Below are 19,263 nucleotides of genomic sequence, written 5' to 3'. Positions count from 1 at the left end.
TCTGTATCTGCATTAATGTTGAATTTATGATTCCTAAATGTTGCTCCTGTCCGGCTTCGTGCTCTCTACAGGGGGATTTCCGACACAAGTCGTCATTTGTGATCTAAGGAGGGAGAGGACGGTGAGGGGCATTGTGCTGAGTGGAGACGTGACGTGTGGGACCGCGCTCCACGCTGTCTGACCACGGAGCTGCCACAGTTCATGCTCTCTGCTCTCAGCATGACACAAATCCAACCACTCAAGTTTGCCAAAGGTGAAAAGATTTCACAGAACAACATGTAAAACAGGCGGGTTGAATTGTCAACTTCTCTTCTGCTAAATTATGGAGCTCTTACTTTACAGTTACTGCATGGTTTTCAACACTAATCGAGGTGGAGAAAAGGAGTCGGCTCTTTGTTCTGCGAGTTAGAAAAGGAGGCGTCTCTCTCTCTCCCCCACAGTCAGTCTATCGTGACGCGTTTCTACTGTAAACTTCTAGCTTCAAACCTTTTGTCATTTGTAAAACGTTTTTTTTCTACTGTTGAAATTTGTCAGACTATTTTTGATGGAATATATTTTAAAATGCCTATAGATAAAGGTTTACTTTTATAAATATTTGTAAAATACTAACATGTGTTTTTTTATTATTATTATTATTTGGTTGTGGATGTAAAGAAAATGTGTTATACTTTAACCACTTTGCATCAAGCATTTACACCTTTGCAATCAGAGTAAAAGAGAGACAAACTGACTTGTATTAGCATATCGAGATCTGCTTCTTGATCGGCAGTCTTACATATTTAATTTCTGCGCTGGGAAGGTCCAGTTTCTGTAGTGAGAGACTTCCATGTTGATGTTTGTAGATAGTCTTAGGAAGAGGCTTTGAAGAGTGCCAGTCAAATGCTGTGAAACACTGTCCACAATCAGTGCTGCGTTTTCTTCTGTTTAAGTGTCCTTCTTTGCTTGCTGTTCATCTTGTATATATTGAACTAAATGACCAGGTTAGAGTTTTGCTGTCATACATATGTTCAGTATTACACTATAATAACAATAATTATAATATTCATATTAATAATAATGATAATACAGGGTTTGCAAGTTAACCCTCCAGATCCCACAAAAACCAATTGTTCTTTGAGCAACAACACATGGTACTTGTGAACTTCACAGTGTAACAGCCTCTATGTGAATTCTAAATGAAAACAGATTGGATGATCACACAACTCCGAGCGTTCAGGACCAGGTTGATTTATTATTTGTAAGCTGGAATTAGAAGAGGTGCCACCAACATCAGTGAAAAGGTTCCACCTCTTCAGTAGACACATAGTCAGGCACACCATCTTCTGCCACCTGAATCCTGCTGCACATCCTTCTGATGTCTGATTAGTTTTTACTAATGCTTCATTAGAGTAGAGCTTGTGTAACATGTCTGACCTTGGGTCAGTTAGATGTAGGACATTAAATGATTGAAGCTCGTATTTGTCATCTCTCTCTGAAGCTGAAGGCTCTAAGAAGTGACCCTACACTTGAGTGGTACAGTGATATACAGGCGTGGTCTGGAGGGTTAACACTTGTACTGATTGTATATAGATTTCCTCTCTCTTTATCAAGATTATGTAAAGTGGTGAAAAATGTTTAAAAAATGTTTAAAAAAAAAAACATTTCCTATTTGAGGCGATATGAAACTCTTTCCATTTGTAAGGCTGAGAAAAGGTAACATCTTATCATATATTCATACCACATGAAGATGAGCAGCGCGGCAGATTCACGATTCCACAACTGTATCAGTTTAATGAGGTATTCAGAACAAACTGCTCACGTCTTCAAAGTTATATTATTTTCTGGCTTCTATTATTATTATCTATAATTTTCAACATAATTTTCTGCTGTTATTAACGTTTCATAGCAAAGTTTGGTAAAATGTTACCTGAGTACCAGTCATGGTCGAGACGATCAGCCCAACATTGCACATAGGAAATTGTCAACACTGCTCAGTCTTTTTTTTTTTCAAGTTAATTTGTTGCACTATGAACCAAGAGAAAGAAACAATGTATCATGATACATAAACTTCATCAATGACTCCTGTTACAGGTCCATTACAGTTTATGGTGAGGTACAAGTCATGCAGCACCAAGATGCATCAAGTCCTCTTCTTCATTTCTACAAATGTCATTCCTCTTAAGTGCCTTCAGCCTTTAACATCGTCACAGTTTCTCTGTGCCCTCTCCCTTTTGTACATTTCTACAACGCTGTCAGGCTCGACGTTTGGCTTCATTTAACCACAACACGTCCGGCGTTTGAGAGGAATGATGCCACCGCTAAATTAACAACTACCGTCTTTACATATCTGCAATTTTTGTAAATAGTTTTTGTTTTCATAGATTGAAGGTGCAGACACATTGAAGTAGAAATATATTAGTGCCTAAATATAGTCGGAATCATTTTTTTGGTAAAGACACACGGTACTAAGGCTAAAGAAAAAAAGGATTCCCCAAGTGGCAGTGTTTATATGATCTCTGGGTTATAAAAATATAGCAGTATTTTTTTCCATTTATAGCACCAGTAGTGTGGGGAGTTTTATTTTGAAAGCCGCCGCTGTGCCACTACTTTCAGAGTTGCAGTGTCTCACAGCTGTATTATTCAAGTTCTATAAACCAGAGTTCATGCAACGAGTCAACTACACACAGCAAACAGGGACTCATGTGCAGCAGCTACAAGTTAGCCCCCCTCTCCCCCTCACATAGTCCTGAACGTGTGCGTGCTAAGACGTTTGCAGGCAGAGGTGAATGAGATTATATTTGCATCACACATGGTGGGAGGGTTTCCAAAGTTGTTCTGTGTTTGGGGCCACGTTAAAGCAAGATGATTCACCATCGTCTTTTTGCTCAATGAAGGCAGCACTCCACTGAACCAGCACTGTTACTGGTACATGTAAGAAAACAGGATTTTCTGAACTTAACTCACACACAGTGGAATGACCCTTGAGGGCCTGCTTTTTGTTCTTTATTCTTTTAGAACCACTCAATTTGTGATTAATAAACTCACTTCCTGTGTTACTGGTGATGTCTGTGTTTGCGTTTTTCTTCGGGTGTTTTTGTGTGACATGAGGATTGTTCGTCTGCACTGCCAGTCGCATCATTTCAATATTTCTCTTCTTCTTCCAATCCTCCACTTCACTGTCTCCCGCTGTTCTCAGAAATCCTATTCAGTGTGGAGGTCCATCCAGTGTCCCACTGAGAGCATCTTTGTTGATCTAAAGCCGAAATCTATTAGTGGGAGTTAAGCCATTTCAATTTCCTGCCCTGAAAACAACTTTCTTGGTCCTTTCTGGTGACGGCCAACTGGCAGCAGGTTCCTGGATAAAGAGCTTTATAATCAATGAGCTCAGCAGGGATGATATATTGTAGTTTTCTGCAGAGCCAGTGGACACTGTTGTTCAAGTCAGGAAGTCAATTCAAGTATGTGGCTCAACATGGGAGGAAAAGCATCTAAAAAAAAAGTGATTTAGGATGTTGAGTCTAATGAATAATCTTAGATTAGAATCACCTGAAGAGCAGCATCAAACATTTAGTCCTTTAAAAAAAAAAAAAAGGAGGCTGGATCTTTCAGACTGCACAGTCATCCTCAGAAAGTGGATGAAAATACAGTGTGACACTGTCACAGGAGCTCATGAGACAGAACAGGCAGATCTGGGGTTAGTTTCCAGTTATTTACTATGACCTCTGCATCACTTCCCTGTCAGTTTAACATGATCAGTGTGTTACTGAATTGTGTCAGTCTGATGGAGTCAGTCCTGATGGATTCACACAGATCATGTGTTCTGTATCAGGCTGAACACGTGGGAGGGGTTGTTTCAGAGACAGCTAGAGTGAATCAGGAGAGAATATATTTCACTGAGGTAGAATGAGCCGAATACTCAGGACACACGATCCACATTGTACATGTGTGAAGTGTAGGTTATCAAATAACAGCAAAATGACACGTATTGATCATTAGCACCACTCAATGTATAGCACTGTACATTTTTAAGTTTTAATCGGACATTCATGTGAAAAATGTCCAGGTTATTTCAAGTGGTGCCGTTTTAGCTTGTTTTTAAAGGTTTATACATTTTGTGTCTAGTGGGGGAAAACAATCTACCTGTACAAATTAGCCTGTATAAATTCACTGGGTTCCAAAATTTCAGGTTGCTTGGAAATCTACTTACTAAAATTTTAGTTTAGAAATTCAGACACCAAATTACAAAGTAAAACACTAACTTGTTCCCCTTGTGTCAGATTATTATAAATTAAGATCGTGTGACTGAGACAGGGAACAAGTCTGATCGATACCATTCAGGTTGATTGATATTTGGGGAATCCTGGATGTTCACGTTATTTTTCTTTTCAAGTCATCTCACAGCCACCATATTGGCAGTTTAACTTCAGCATCCAGGGGCAGTTAGATTTAACAATCAAGTTGTTTTTGCCATTATTAAAATTATTAATAATATTAAAGTAAATCACTTTTGATTCATAAACTTAAGTTAAAGTTTATTTTAAAGGTTCTTACATTTTGTGTCCAGTCTGAAAAATATTCAAGTTGTATTAATTTACTGGGTCTAAAAATTTCCGGTTTGGAAAAAGATCTCTAGTTCTTCAAAACAGTAGTAGTGAAATTCAGACATCAAATTACGAAATGAAATATATAAGCTATTCCTCCTGCTTCAGATTATTACAGGTTAAGATCATGTGACTGACAGACAGGACAGACGGTTGGTTGGCACCTTTTAGGCTTCACTCATTTTTCTCAGCTGCCTGGATATTCAGGTTCCAACTTAGAATTTAACCACATCTTATTTTAGCTTTGTTTGTTTACAGAGGTCAAGTGTGTAAGATGTGGGTGAACGGAATCTATTTGCGGAAATTAAATATAAAATAATCCTAGTGATATTTTCACTTGTGTGCTTCATCTTAATTTTAGGAATTGTTTTTTTATTAACCCTAGAGGGGCTGCTCAGTCGATTTAACATAAAAATGCTCTTTGCTTCAATGGATGCAGTCGCAGATATCGGACGATCTAGCGATACATTCATCTTTATGAGATAATCACATCACATCACACCTGTGTAATCTCATCACTGGACCACGGCGAGCAGTGATGTCATAAATCCTGCTTGGAAACGTGTTGAACAGAGATTCAAGGAGGGGCACAGAGAAGCTGCTCCCTCTTAGATTGAATGTGAAGCGCTCGGATCACATATCAGGGTCTGTCCAACCCGACTGATTAGGTTTGCTTTACTCTACATTGATTTTAAACGGCAGTTACCACAGTAACTTAACTCATTAACCCCCAACATGTGGAGCTCTGCTGGTTATTATCACATAACAGCAGGTGACTGAGGTTGACTGGGACTCTGCTATTACACTCAGGAAACTGTGGAACAGTCGACAGATTGAGATCAGGCAGGAAACATTTATATTAATCAGAACTTGTTTCTTAAATTAGAAAAGCAGTGTTTGATTAGTGCTGTATTATTTGTGTGTGTAACTTCATGAATTATTTATCTTGTTTAAGTTCTGTTTTTTTTTCTTTCCCTTAAGCACTTTGTACCTTTGTTAGAAGGTGCTACATAAATTAAGTTTTAAATTATTATTATTATTATTACGCTCATCCCTTGTGTTGTGTGAAACCCCAGTTAGATCCCATCAAATGAGTGAAAACTTTCATTGTGACTCAGGCTGATCTCTTCTTTGATCCAGTGCAGTGGCCTCATGATGGAAACTGTGGCATCGGCTGATCTATCATTCTGATCCAAATATCAATAGACACACACTCCAGTTTCTAGCTTCATTGGTCAAACACAGAGCTGAGAGTTAGACAGAGAAGTGAGGGCAGACCACAGTGATGGCAGAAAATGTTATTTGACAGAGGGATGTAGCCTGTTTAGAAAATCTCACTGTGTGATGTGATGAAGTGACACGTTGACAAGATATTTGTGTGTATCGGTGCAGAGCTGCAGCTGCCCCTGCTGCTCACAACCCCACAGAAAATAATTGGTTTCAGCCATATCAGGACAGCTAGAGGGGCTCTGCTTGTTAAAAGTCATCCGTCCACACACACGAGAGACAGAGTTGTAAAGTTTCACCCATGTGACACTCAGATGTCCCAGCATGCTGTTTGTGGGACCATCTTTTTGTTGCTGTTGTTGTTCTGTATGAAAAGTGAGTCAGTGTAGGAACGTAGTTGCATATTGGTTCATGCGAGATAAAAGCCTGAGGGCATTCATTTAACTGCTGTCAAGTTTGATCGTAAAGCTTCTCACAAAGGGAGGATCTGCTTTCATAAGTCACAACAACTAATTACACAGTTATGAGAATCTATTCCCAGAGGAACCTCGTAATGAGCTGAAGACACACACACACACACACACACACACAAAATTTGTGGAAACTGTATCACATATAGATGTGTGAAAGTGAATGTTGTTGTCTTGAACTGACAAATAAGTTTACTGTTATATTTTGCTAATATTAGCTCCTTATTAAAAATACATAGTTACTAAGGAGGTTATTCCCCCCTGTCTATAAGGTTGTTAGTAGGTTTGTTTGTTAGCCAGATAAAAGAAAAACAACTGAACAGATTACCTCGAAGTATAATGACAGGATGTGCTCTGGATCTGGGAAGAACTCATTACATTTTTGTGTGGATCCAGATCAGGGGTTGGTTCCAGGATTTTTGTTTTCACATTCTTTTACTTTGTGAGATCGAACCCATCCATGGTTTACACAGGGAATAATTCATGGATCTTGATGAAATATAATCAGGCAAAATAAGAGAACTGATATTTGATGTGTGTAAAATTCAGTGCTGTTTCAGCTAATTTGTGTTGAGTGCCTTTATAGTTTTTATAAAATAGCAACTGGGAAGTTTTCCATCCAATAAAGAATTCGAATCTTGGGTGAGAAGATAAATAAAGATGCTTAATAATGTAGATGAGAATTTATAGAATATAGAATTGAATTAGAATTGTAAAATACTGAATAATGACTCAAAACGTCAAGAGTTTAAATAGAAAAAAGCTTGAGAAGTGACGGGTCTGTCTCCTGTTGTGATTCAGCTCTGCCCTCTAGTGGAGCAGCCTTGTCATCACACAACAGTGTATTTGTGACAGAGAGTGAAGGCCTGAGATGAATTAAATCCAAAGAGAGGAAAATAATAAACTGACAATAAATGTTACAGAAATAATTATTATTGAGACAATCTTAGACAAAACAAAGTGAGTTGAACGTGGCTGTTAGGATGTATGAAACACTGACCTCTCCTGGTTCACACTAGTACAACAGGCTGTTGGTGGTTTTAAGTCAGTATGTTGACATGAAAACCGAAAGGCCAAGAGAGAAATATCTTGGAAATGTGATAATGTTCATAGATGTTTTGACACTGTTGTATATTATTGACTATCATTAACTCAATTGTTTTAATTGACTGTTTATTGACTTTAATGATTCAATTATTATGAGTGTGGTGTATTCTGGTACATTAATACATAGCATTTATAACACGAATAAAAAAGTTTAAAAACTCAAAATTTAAAAACAACGAATGTCTGTAAAATATTGGATTCATCTCAATTTCACAAGTTAAAAACTTTTTGATTTCATATTTTAGGTTTCTTCAAAACAACTGAATTTGTTCAGTTCATTGAAGAATCAGTCGGCATCTCGTCAACCCATCAAAGATAACAGAGGTCATGATTATAAATTCACAAAGTCAGAACTAAATGACAAACTGATCTGCTTGCTTTACTGAGTTAAATATAAAAGACATGTTGATAAATGACCATGATATTTTACACTGTAGAGCAGTCTGGTATAAAGTTGACATGTAATGACAGTGCAGGTTTTTCATTCCAGGAGCAAACGACAAGTGAGCAGAATTGACTTACCTATTTTCTAAAGAGTGTGACTTCGTTTTGATTAAAGTTCTAACAATATATATGCCTTACTTATATGAAGTACACAATATATATTTTATAATGAGCTTGTTGTGGATATTGTTGGATGTCAAATCGTCCACGGATTTGTCTCTGTCTCATTAAAAGTTTGCATGTAGCTTATAGCTGATGAAAATGTTTATATCAAAGTACTGTCGCACCATTTATCACTACTTAGAATTGATCTCAAAGCTCCTAACTAACACATCTTAAAATATAAAAAATTTATTTGAACACACATAATGATTGTGTGAAACAAATTAAACTAAGTCTTGCATAATATATACGTAACAATGTATCAAGAAAATGTATTGGTTATATATGTATATCATATCAGTGATTATGTTTTCTGATATATTTTCTGATAAGCACTTTGAGTGATCATCAAGACTAGAAATGCCTTATATAAATACAAACCATTTGATATGCACCAATGTGAAAACTTCTACTTTTAATTTACAGAATAAACAATGCAGAAAGTTGAATGTATGTTTACACTGTTTGTAAAAAAAAAATATTTTCTACATCAACTTCAAGCTATAGAGTCTACATTCTTGGATGTTTTAGCATTTTCTTTTTATTTATAATTGAGTTCATTGTTGTTAAAAAAAATCTATAAATAATGAAGACTATTTCAGTATATTGTTTTACCCTCTAATATTGGCATCTGTCCCCAAAATGCCATATCATATAAACACATTTCCCCATACATTCCCGTTATTCACATCCCTGGATTGTCACTCATATGTGTGTTTATGAGAATAAAGTATAAATATATGTGAGTGGAAATGGACTATTCTTATGAGTAACAATATAAATACATGTATGAAGTGGAGCAGCCCACAGTTTAAGTGCAGATGTGTCCTAAGAGGGAGTCAGAGTAAATCCAACCCAGTGTGTCGTGTTAGTCCAGCGGAGACAGAAAGTTAATGAAGAAACAGAAAAACTCGTCTGATAGGAACAGGTCTTCACATGACTGCTGGCGCATGCGCAGTCCGGGGGTTGTAAGTGGAACTCGTGAATAATCTGGTGTTTTTTCTTTCTGCTCATCTGAGCCACAGAGTCTCACTGTTGCTCCTGCAGCTCCACAGACAGCGCCACAGACAGACTGAGCCACAGACAGACCCGCAGACACACGGACTGAGCTCCACTGGGCTGCGGTCATGAGCTTCTTCGGCTTCGGTCAGAGTGCCGACATCGACATAGTTCTGAATGACGCCGAGACGAGAAAGAAAGCGGAGCACAAGAGCGAGGACGGCAGGAAGGACAAGTATTTCCTCTTCTTCGACGGAGAGACGGTGTCGGGCAAAGTCAACGTGACGCTCAAGTACCCCGGAAAGAGGCTGGAACACAACGGCATCAAGATCGAGTTCGTGGGGCAGATAGGTGAGCGGCGGCGGCGGCGGCCCTGAGCTGCTACAAGTAGCCGAGGAGTGACAGGGGGTTCCGGGCAGCTAGCTACAGGCTACAGGCTCGCTGTGTGTACTTTACTTCATTAGTGTTAAGGTGTCACCTCACACGGGACAACAACACACCCTGTTTGAACCAGTGTCCGTTTGAACCGGGGTCTCGTGACACGCGTAGGTGCGAGCTAACGTCAGCTGACGGCGCAGCCATTGGCCAGCTACCCCATTGACCTTTGACCCCAATGGTTTAACGTGTTGATGCGTTGTGTCACATGACAGCTGCCACTTCTCTCTCTAACAAACACAACAACACAGATGTTCCACTGTTAGCTACAGGTGGACCAGGCAAGTAGCGTCTGTGCTAGTGCCAACACACCGAATCTGAAGAATACAAGTCAAAGGAGTTGCAGGGTTCTCACAAGACACAAGCCGGTGAGGAGTTGAGGTTTCGATTACAACTATTAAACCCACTACATTTATCTGGTAGCTACAGTAACCTGTCATTTTCTTATTAAAACAAATTAGGATCTTATTCTGTAAAGCTAATGTACTCAATAAATATCTGAACTAGAATGTCACTCGGAGAGCACATAACGCAGCCATGGCCCTACTGTCGCCTTATGAAACCATGTTTATATTCAATAGATCCAGAGTTTTCTTCTTCTTTTTTTTAATGCAATCTCGCAAATAAACCAACCAACAAACAAAGGGGCAGAAGTGAAAACACTGAATTCTATATGGAAGTAAAATTCTCTTTTGCAAAAGACAAAAACATTGGGCAGCGGCACTGTGATGGTTATGCAGTGCAGCCTTTATTTCACAAGCTGACATAAAGGATCAGTGTGTAGAATTTAGTCTCCCAGTGGTGAAGCTGCATGTTGCAACTGAATACCCCTCGCCTCACCCTCCTCTTCCAGACATGAAAAATAACCCGTGGAAACCTTCAGTTGTCATAAAAACTCAAAAGGTGTCTGGTTTCTCCACTTTGCACTACTGTAAAAAACATGGGAGCCTCCGTAGAGAGGACCCACTCCTGATGTATATATAAAGTATTTAAATATAATTTTGATGAAACACACTAGTGAAAACCTCACTAGAATTATTTTATATAAAATTTCTGCCAATAGATCCCTTTCAACTAAATCTCAGACACTGGACCTTTAAGTTATATTATGATCTTATAGAATATAAAACTCATTGTAGAAGAGTAAACTGAGCCACATCAAACAAAATAATTAAAATATCCTGCATCTACAATAGCTGCTTTGTACATGTCACTGTGGTACAATCGATAAGAGCAAACAAAAGCAGTTCAGAAATCAGAGGAAATTAAAATCATAACCGATACAATGACACCATGAAAGATAAAGGTTGTTAAATATATATCAGTGAAGCAGAAGGTTGATTATACAATGTATGAATATCTTTTAGTTGAGTAGCAGCTATTGTATCACCTTTTACTTTTATCTGATTCCTCCATAATTTGAGGAGGTAATTTGTTATCTTACCTGTTTAAATGTTGTAAAAATAGTCAGGAGAACATCCATGTAAAATCTCATAAACAATATTTAGATGAATGCCATGTTCGGGCGTATAGATTGAAAGATGAAGAAGTGACACTGGCCAACTTGCCTCACAGCAGGAGGTCCACTCTGTTTTATAAGCTGCAGAGTCAAAATCAGTGGATCATCTGGAGAAGAACTATGTATAGACCTCAGCGACTGATGCTTTATATCCTTATAGAATAAGAGAACTTCCTATGAGCTGCATGTCATCAGTCAGATGTCAAATGTCAGAAGTCTGCAACTAAGTTTAATGAATGTTTTTCCGTGTAAAGTCCTCTTCCTGCTTGATTAAGAAAAGATTCAGTGAAGCGACAGTTTATTTGCATCATTTGAATGCTGCACTAGTTTGAATTCTTTTATTCTTTATGAAAATGCAGTCTTAATAGTTTAGCTCTTATTCTGTCCTTGCCAGACACTTTGCCCACAAATGCATCCCTAGTGTTGCAGCTCTTGCTGTTCCCCTTTTTCTTCTCACCAGCAACTCTCTACAATTGAGAGCAAGTACAGCATATAATAGTATGTAATAGTGAAGTACTGCAGTGGATGTAGGCCTGGTCACTGAATAACAGTCATTATCTCAATGATGTTTCAGAATAAAGCAGCCGGAGGCATTGGACATCAACCGTAGTCAAGATTAAGCTATTACAGTCATCAAATCTAATCAGCTGTCAGCTTTTAAGGAAAATTCTGCACAAACGTCTGTAAAACCTGTAAAACTGCAGCTGTGTGATGATTTTACTGTCTTTTCCAGAGCTGTACTATGACAGAGGAAACCACCACGAGTTTGTGTCCCTTGTGAAAGACTTGGCTCGGCCAGGGGAGCTCACGCAGTCGCAGACATTTGACTTCGAGTTCACACATGTGGAGAAACCCTACGAGTCTTACACCGGTCAAAACGTCAAACTACGGTGAGCACAGTGTGCGTAAATAATTTTAAATGTAGAGTTAGTAGGATCTTAAAAGATGCTCTGTACATAATAGTTCTTTATTCTTCTTTATTATTTTTCATGTAACTGATAAGGTGTCACCAGATGAAGAAACAGCAGCAGATGTGTCCTTGCTGCTTACTTTCATATTTCAGATCATGACACCACATTTTAAACAATGACATGACTAAATACTCCTCATCATTTTACCTTTATGCATGTTAACATGCTAATACTATCATTAGCTTATTATTATACCAGTGGTAAAGTTAGCAAGCATCATGCTAAAATGCTTAGCATTAACATGTTAGAAAAATTGCTTGACATTTTTGGGAATAACTGTGCATTCACAAGCTCCTCAGGTGGTTCTATTTGCCCCAGTTGTGAGATCTTTGCTCTGACTTTGATGTGTTGACGTGTTTTAAGTTGGAATGTAGAAACATCATGGATGTTAAATAATATTATTATATAGTTATATTTAGGTGTTTAGAGCATTGAAACAACACCATGACATATCTGTTCAAAATTTGCATGATAATGAAGAGCAAGGATCCGGTGTGAAAGGAATATAGATTATTTAAGGTACATTTATAATACTAATCTCTATAATTGGCCAAGAAGTGGTGTTAGGTGCTTTTGAGGGATGGACATACATTTTAAAAGTGACAAAAGTGTAAGCTTTGATAAGTTTATATTAAAGCTTATATTTAGAGCTAATTATAGTTTTTGGTTTATAATTGATGACATCAGAAATTCATCAACTTGTGTGCCACAATTGCATATTTTCCAAGTTGTTGCGCTGAGATGGCGTTCACATGAATTTTTCCAGTTGGGAACACATTTTTCCAATTTTTCCAACACCACATCAATGCACTATTAGACTTTTTTTGCCTTCTTGCTCAGACTTAGATGTGAGGAATAATACGTATATCTCATATTCTCATACTTTTGCTGTTCAGAAATAAACTATATTCTGGTGTGTATTGAGGAGTATGACCTCACATGTCGCTCCCTGACTTCTGTGTTACAGTCTGGTTTCACTGACATAAAATGCCTCATGAGCTAACTTTGCTTTTACTTCCAGCTACTTCCTGAGGGCGACAGTCAGCCGCAGACTTAATGACATCAGCAAAGAGCTGGACATTGTGGTTCACACACTCAGCACCTACCCTGAGCTCAACTCCTCCATCAAGATGGAAGTGGGCATCGAAGACTGTCTCCACATAGAGTTTGAATACAATAAATCAAAGTATGATTTCATTATACAATAAACCACCAAACTAACTACATTTTTCTAAGTTAACTCTTAGAGAGTGAGACAAGGGTTTGGTTTGACAGATTGTGACGTTTGTTTGCAGGTATCACCTAAAAGATGTGATCGTAGGCAAGATTTACTTTCTGCTGGTGAGGATTAAGATCAGACACATGGAGATTGATATCATCAAGCGGGAGACAACTGGCACAGGACCCAATGTCTACCACGAGAACGACACCATAGCAAAGTATGAAATCATGGATGGTGCCCCAGTCAGAGGTAAGGACTTTACTGTCCGTGGTGGGTAATGAGCTGCTACTGTGGGTTCCTGTTGTGATGTTGTTACCTGTTAGTTGATCATTAATCCTGCTCCCGACCTCCTGTGCTGCAGGAGAGTCCATCCCCATCAGACTGTTCCTGGCGGGCTACGAGATGACGCCCACCATGAGGGACGTTAACAAGAAGTACTCAGTGCGGTACTACCTCAACCTGGTGCTCATTGATGAGGAGGAGAGACGCTATTTCAAACAGCAGGTACACACACACACAACACGCTGCATCAGTTCTTTTAGTTATCACGAGTGCCAAAGCTTTTCCTGTATGCTTTCTGCCTCATGTATTTGTAATTGAATGGAGACGTTTTTGTGAAAAATATGAAATTACTGCCAATTTAAAATAACCACATCTGAGCCCCGGTTCAGACCTGGTGTTGACATCTTTCCTGAGGGATCTGATCATAAGTGGACAGCGTTAAGTATGTGTGTTCACACCTGATATTTAAATGCATCCTGAATGTGTCTCTTGTGACAGCTTGTGATCAGATCTCAACAAATAATGCATTATTTACCGATTTGTCATCTGATGCTTTGTTCTTATGTATATGTAGTGTGTGTATCGAATGTGAGAGCGAGCGAGCACATTTAGAAATGTCAGTGAATGAATGAATGCATGCAGTTATTAAGAAAGATGTATCCAATTTAAGAAAAGGGTCATTATGTGGTCGTCAGAGTTGATATTGTGGTTTCAATCAAGTCAACATATTAACCCTGAGAACCTAACAATATGTTTAATCTAAAGTGGGTCAGAGATGTCAGCTGAGTAGATGGTCCTTCATATTTGGGCCGGTACGCATTTGTGTTTTCACAGTGACACTAATTAAGATTATCTATTATCTATCCTATTTTGAGTTCCCCCATTCCTCGTCCCGAAGTGAACTTGGGCAAGATACCGAACCCCCTACTTGCCCCTAATGTAGGATAGAGATAATGCTGCACATTGATGCACTGAATAAATGTGTGTGTGAATGGGTGATGGCCAAACTGTTGTGTAAAGCACTTTGAGTCGTCATTTAGATAATGAAATCTTGATAGAAATACAGACCTGCCATTGATCCTCTGCTTTAACTCTTTGCAAGAAAGTAAAGAAGTGTTTTCCCCGATATGTTAAACTTGGGCTGGATCAGAAGAGCTCCCACTGGGCTCTGAATTGCTGACAATTATTTTGACCCTCTATAGACTAATCAATCTAATTTAATCAGCAGAATAATAGATCATTAAAATAATCATTTAGAAGGTTTATTAAGAAGGTTGCTGATATAAGGTACCTCATTCCTAAAAATTTACCTAAATCTGTTGCATTTCTTAAACAATTTATTTATAGTGGGAGTCAGTCGATTTTGGATAGCATTTCCACTGGAGGAACGTTCCCCAGGGTTTAGGATCATTGGTAGGGGCATGCGTTTCCACTTCAGCAACGAGGATCCATATTACGTCCTGGGGAGAAAGAAAACTCATATCTCATGGGTGATATTGCTTTACATGTCTGGTTGGTCGACTGCTCCTGCTACTTTCAGCCTGTCGATCTCTACAATAGACCGTGAAATCTGTTTCCCTGTTTTTCCTCTCTATGGTGAAATAGTGTGAAAAGGAGAAGAGAAAAAAATTATACAGATATACAAAGATAAAAGTGACATAGAAGATATACATAACGGTGTATACATACAGATAGCAATAACATAAAGTTACATTGTTGAATACTGTGATATTTAAAAAGTCAAGCATTTTGAGTGCACTGACTTTGCTGTGTTATTGGCCCTTGTCTCTTTTCTGATTAACAGCAGCACATTGTTTACCCAATGATAAACGAGTGTGGCTGCCCGCTTTTTTCATTTGTCCTGCCTTAGTTTCATCATGGTCTGAACACTTTCATAATAACACTAAAGATCTCTAAGTCAAAAACCCTGGCATAGTAATATTCAACAGCCCGAGTTTAATTAAGACCGTATCAGTTATTCAAACATCTGATATCTGCTTTTTGTATGTCATTGGTGTTGTAACGTTGCAGGAGATCACTCTGTGGAGGAAAGGTGACATTGTGAGGAAGAGTATGTCTCACCAAGCGGCCATCGCCTCGCAGCGCTTCGAGGGCTCCTCCAATCCAGAGAAGTCTCAGGCCCAAAGCTACGAAGAGGACGAAAGCTAAAGCCCAGCATGCAATTCACCCGCCGCCTAGTGAGTGTCTGAGTGAACACAGTGCAGAAGCCGTCAGCGGAGTCTGATTGTGAATATCATGTTTGCATCAAGATAGAATGCACTTAAGTGTTTTTCAGAACGTGTGTGTGTGTGTGAGAGAACGAGAGGTTTTGAAATATGACTGTGTGTTTGTCAAGGGAACAAACGGTGAGATCCGGCTAAAGCTGTAGTTGCAAATAATTTCAAGTGTATGTTTTAACCATCTTGGAGTACCAGCTGGGTGGAGTTTACCACATAAAGACTATTGTCATTAAACACTAGACAGTTTAAATTAACTTAAAGTGCTTACTTAATTCTTTGGGTGTTTATTATACAGTTATTGATCGGGATAAACTTCACCTATTAGAGACACTTAAATATAATTTGCAGATACTGTTTGATACCTTTAATTCTCATGTGTACGAATGTCGAGACTGTGGCAGAGAGCCACCTCGGGTGTTTTTCTAACGCAAGCTTTCCTTCCCCATGCTTACTTGGCTGGACGATTGCGCTGAGCAGAACCTGTAGTCAAACTGTAGATTTATAAACAAGAAATTGGTAAAAAGTTGATTCTAATAATACATTTCTGTATGTCTGCTCACTAGAATGTGAAACTAATTCGTTTAAGTTTGTTTTCCTGCCGTGTGCTTTGCTGAGTAACAGCTCCTCTCATTTGGTTTTAATTAAAAAGTTCATAGAATTTGCTTTCTCATAAGAAAAAAAACTAATACCTTCTTTCGTATTTGTATAGGAAAATGCTTCAATTATTTTCATACATTCCAGGACTCATCAGAAACAGGCATGTTGAAAGAGTATTTATTTTTTATTAATAGCCCATTTTAATAAATGATGCATCAGTTAGTTGTGGGTCAGTTTCAGGTGGAGCCATTGCTGCTTCTTAAATAAAAATGTGATTCCTGATCGCTTTTCTGATTTGCACTATAATCTAATTATGTTTTGTTTTTTTCTTTGCTCTCCGTGCTGCTTATGAACTGACTGAACTTGTGACAGGTTTCAGAATAACAGTAAAAGACAGACTTCACTTTCCCAGAGTTACACCTCAAATCTGATGTAGACAGTATTAGAGCTGTGCACAGGGACAAAGCCGACACAGATGTTGGTGAGTCCTGACTGCCTGTAGGCGAGTTAGCTTTGTGCCTAAGGGTTTGTTGCCAAAACGTTTCTGTGCAATACCAGAGATTAACAAGCTGCAAAGATAAAACTGAGTTTATCGCAAGGATGGTTTCCAATCATTTTATTTTGGAAAAGTGAATGTATGGGTAAGGCTGCTCAGTCATATTGAGAATTAGACTACATTTCAGAAACGGAAGAATCCCAAACTATTTTTTAAACAGTAATAATTCAGTTTTTTTCCTGCGATTGTCAGGCAGAGAAGATAATGGACTTCCTGCGCCATAACTTCCTTTTTATTTTGTTTCCTTTTTAAAAATAGATTTTTCCATTCTGAAAAACATTAAGAGGGCACGAGTGAATATAAAGTCTGAAGCCCAACTCTCAGCTTGTTGTCCTTACATTGCCCTATAGCCTGCAGCCTTTTGCTCGACAACCTTCTGCTGTGCACCTTTGCAAAATCTATCACTGTGTCTCATATTATATATCCATACTTTTTCTTTGGCAAAAGGTCAGATTTCTAGTGTGCTGCTGTGCTAAAACATGTCCACTGTCACCAGACTGCTGCTTAAGGAACTGCTAAGAAATGAGGAACACCAGCCTGAGGTTGATCTGAGCCAACAGGATGGAGGTTTTCTTTGACATGTTATTGATAGTGTTAGAAATCACTGTCATGTACGCCACTCTACATTCTCTGGTAAAACTCTAAGAGACTGTATTAAAATTATTGGGCTGGGGAGGGGAGCTGAACCTTAACTTTGACCTTTATTTTTATTTCCTTCTCTGGGTTATCAGAGTTTTCTTTAAAATATGAATTAACCCTTTTAAATGGCAACACCAAATGATTCATAATAACCCCAATTTCAATCTTAAAGTAGGAGTTGGTAAGTTGTTTCTAAAACACGCCAAATCTTATTTGTTAAAATCCTCTTCACATCTCGATAGCATCCATAAATATAACCGAGTCATGGAAAAGTCGGCTTCTAGCAGTTGTCAGGCGGATGAGAGGGTTGATAGGAAAGGGTGGGATGTATCTATGTCATATTTTCAATGTGTAGCCTGCTCCTGCTATCTTTTGCAGGATTACAAACTCTAGCTTTAATCTGAAAATGGTGCAGTCAATCTTTACAAAGTATCAACAACACGGAGAACTTAAGGTGCTGACAGCTGTGTTAATACCAGTGTCACTGAATCAGGGAACAGGAGCCAATGACCAGTTTTAGGCAACCCAACCTGTCCTACAACTGGAAGAACAGGCTGGGTTGTGAAGAGCAGGCATTATATTATACCTGAACTAAAAATTTACGTGACATGCTCACCCTTTAGACAGAAATACGATTTATTAATATCCACATCCTTGAGGTAATGTATGTTGTGATTTGGCACTATACAAATACATTTGAATTGAATCTGCTGTTTCTCAAGAATGACATATTGGTCCTACTAAACTACTGCTAAACTTCCAACTTGTATTAAGAAGCAAAGGCTAATAGGCTAAAGTAATCTGTAGAACAGAGAGTACTTACTAAAAACCTACTAAATAACAGAGAGTTCAAACTTGAATAGAAAGACATGACAAACTACTAATATCAGTCTTTTTAATCTATAAAATCAAAAAAGAGTGCCAACAAAATTCAGAGACTCTTAACCAGCTCTATAAAAAATTCCAGACTGCCCCCCGCGCACTGTGACCCCTCCTTCAAGCCCTTTCATACAGTCTCTAAATTGTGTAGAATGTATTCTCCATTATTTCTCTGCCTAATTCAGTGTACTTTATTTTGCTGCTTGCTTCCACTGATCCAACACTGAAATCTGTTAAAGAAGAGCAAGTTACTTTCAAGAAACCCAAAGCAGATCTTTATGTGTCTTGTTATTTTAATTTTCTGCCCGTACTGGTACAAACATGCCGTAGCTAGACTAACCCAGATTGTAATAGAGACTAAACTGAGGTTAAAATGGAGAAGAGTAATGAAATGTACAGTGTACTATAAATGCACAATATAAATTAAACCTCCTTTTTTATTTTCTTGTCATATTTTATCTTCCTGCCGATAATTGTTGATTTGAATCATTTTACATTCCTGTTTCACAATTAAAAGGGAGTATCCGAACAACACTTCTTCTCTGTGTGAATCATTTGTGCAAACTGAAGTTCCAGCATGCATGTCCTCTTCCTAGACCAGCTGATGAACACATGTTGTTTCAGTCCCTCCTTCAGGATGTTCACACCAACACAAACTGATGTATCACTTCTCTCTTTCTTACATGGATACTATTGTATTTATGGCTTCTTTTTTTTGTGTGCATTTTTCACTATGAATCTAAAGAGACAACTTTGACTGCTTGTGTAGTCCTTCTGAAAGTGACGTAAAGTTTTTTGAAACATTACTGAGAGTTCTGTTTTGCATCCTAGATCATGCTGGTCTCCAGTAAATGCATCATAGATGACCAGAGCAAATCCCCTGTCTAACAGTCACTGTGTGTAGCACATGTCGTCACTAGGGGGCAGGTTTGGA

At 38.4% G+C, this 19,263-nt stretch overlaps 2 protein-coding genes across 2 annotated transcripts in view; both read left to right on the top strand.

Annotated features, from left to right (window-relative positions):
* jam3b (junctional adhesion molecule 3b) overlaps positions 1-3,040 on the top strand; it is a 32,877-nt gene extending 29,837 nt beyond the window's left edge. Inside the window, exon 9 of the mRNA XM_053441478.1 lies at positions 72-3,040. Coding sequence (XP_053297453.1) covers positions 72-107 — 36 coding nt within the window. The 3' untranslated portion in view covers positions 108-3,040. The remainder of the gene's footprint in view (positions 1-71) is intronic.
* A 5,893-nt stretch (positions 3,041-8,933) lies between these two features.
* On the top strand, positions 8,934-18,863 carry vps26bl (vacuolar protein sorting 26 homolog B, like). Its single transcript, XM_053440979.1, has 6 exons — positions 8,934-9,340; positions 11,677-11,833; positions 12,936-13,100; positions 13,210-13,385; positions 13,498-13,640; positions 15,450-18,863. The coding sequence occupies exons 1-6, from the start codon at positions 9,118-9,120 to the stop codon at positions 15,585-15,587; spliced, it is 1,002 nt and encodes a 333-aa protein (XP_053296954.1). The 5' UTR covers positions 8,934-9,117; the 3' UTR covers positions 15,588-18,863.
* Positions 18,864-19,263: the final 400 nt, after the last annotated feature.

The sequence above is a fragment of the Pleuronectes platessa genome, chromosome 15, assembly GCF_947347685.1.
Source record: "Pleuronectes platessa chromosome 15, fPlePla1.1, whole genome shotgun sequence".
NCBI classification, from domain to species: Eukaryota; Metazoa; Chordata; class Actinopteri; order Pleuronectiformes; family Pleuronectidae; genus Pleuronectes; species Pleuronectes platessa.
Note: the sequence above shows the minus strand (reverse complement) of the source record. Positions and strands in the feature narration are given on the sequence as shown.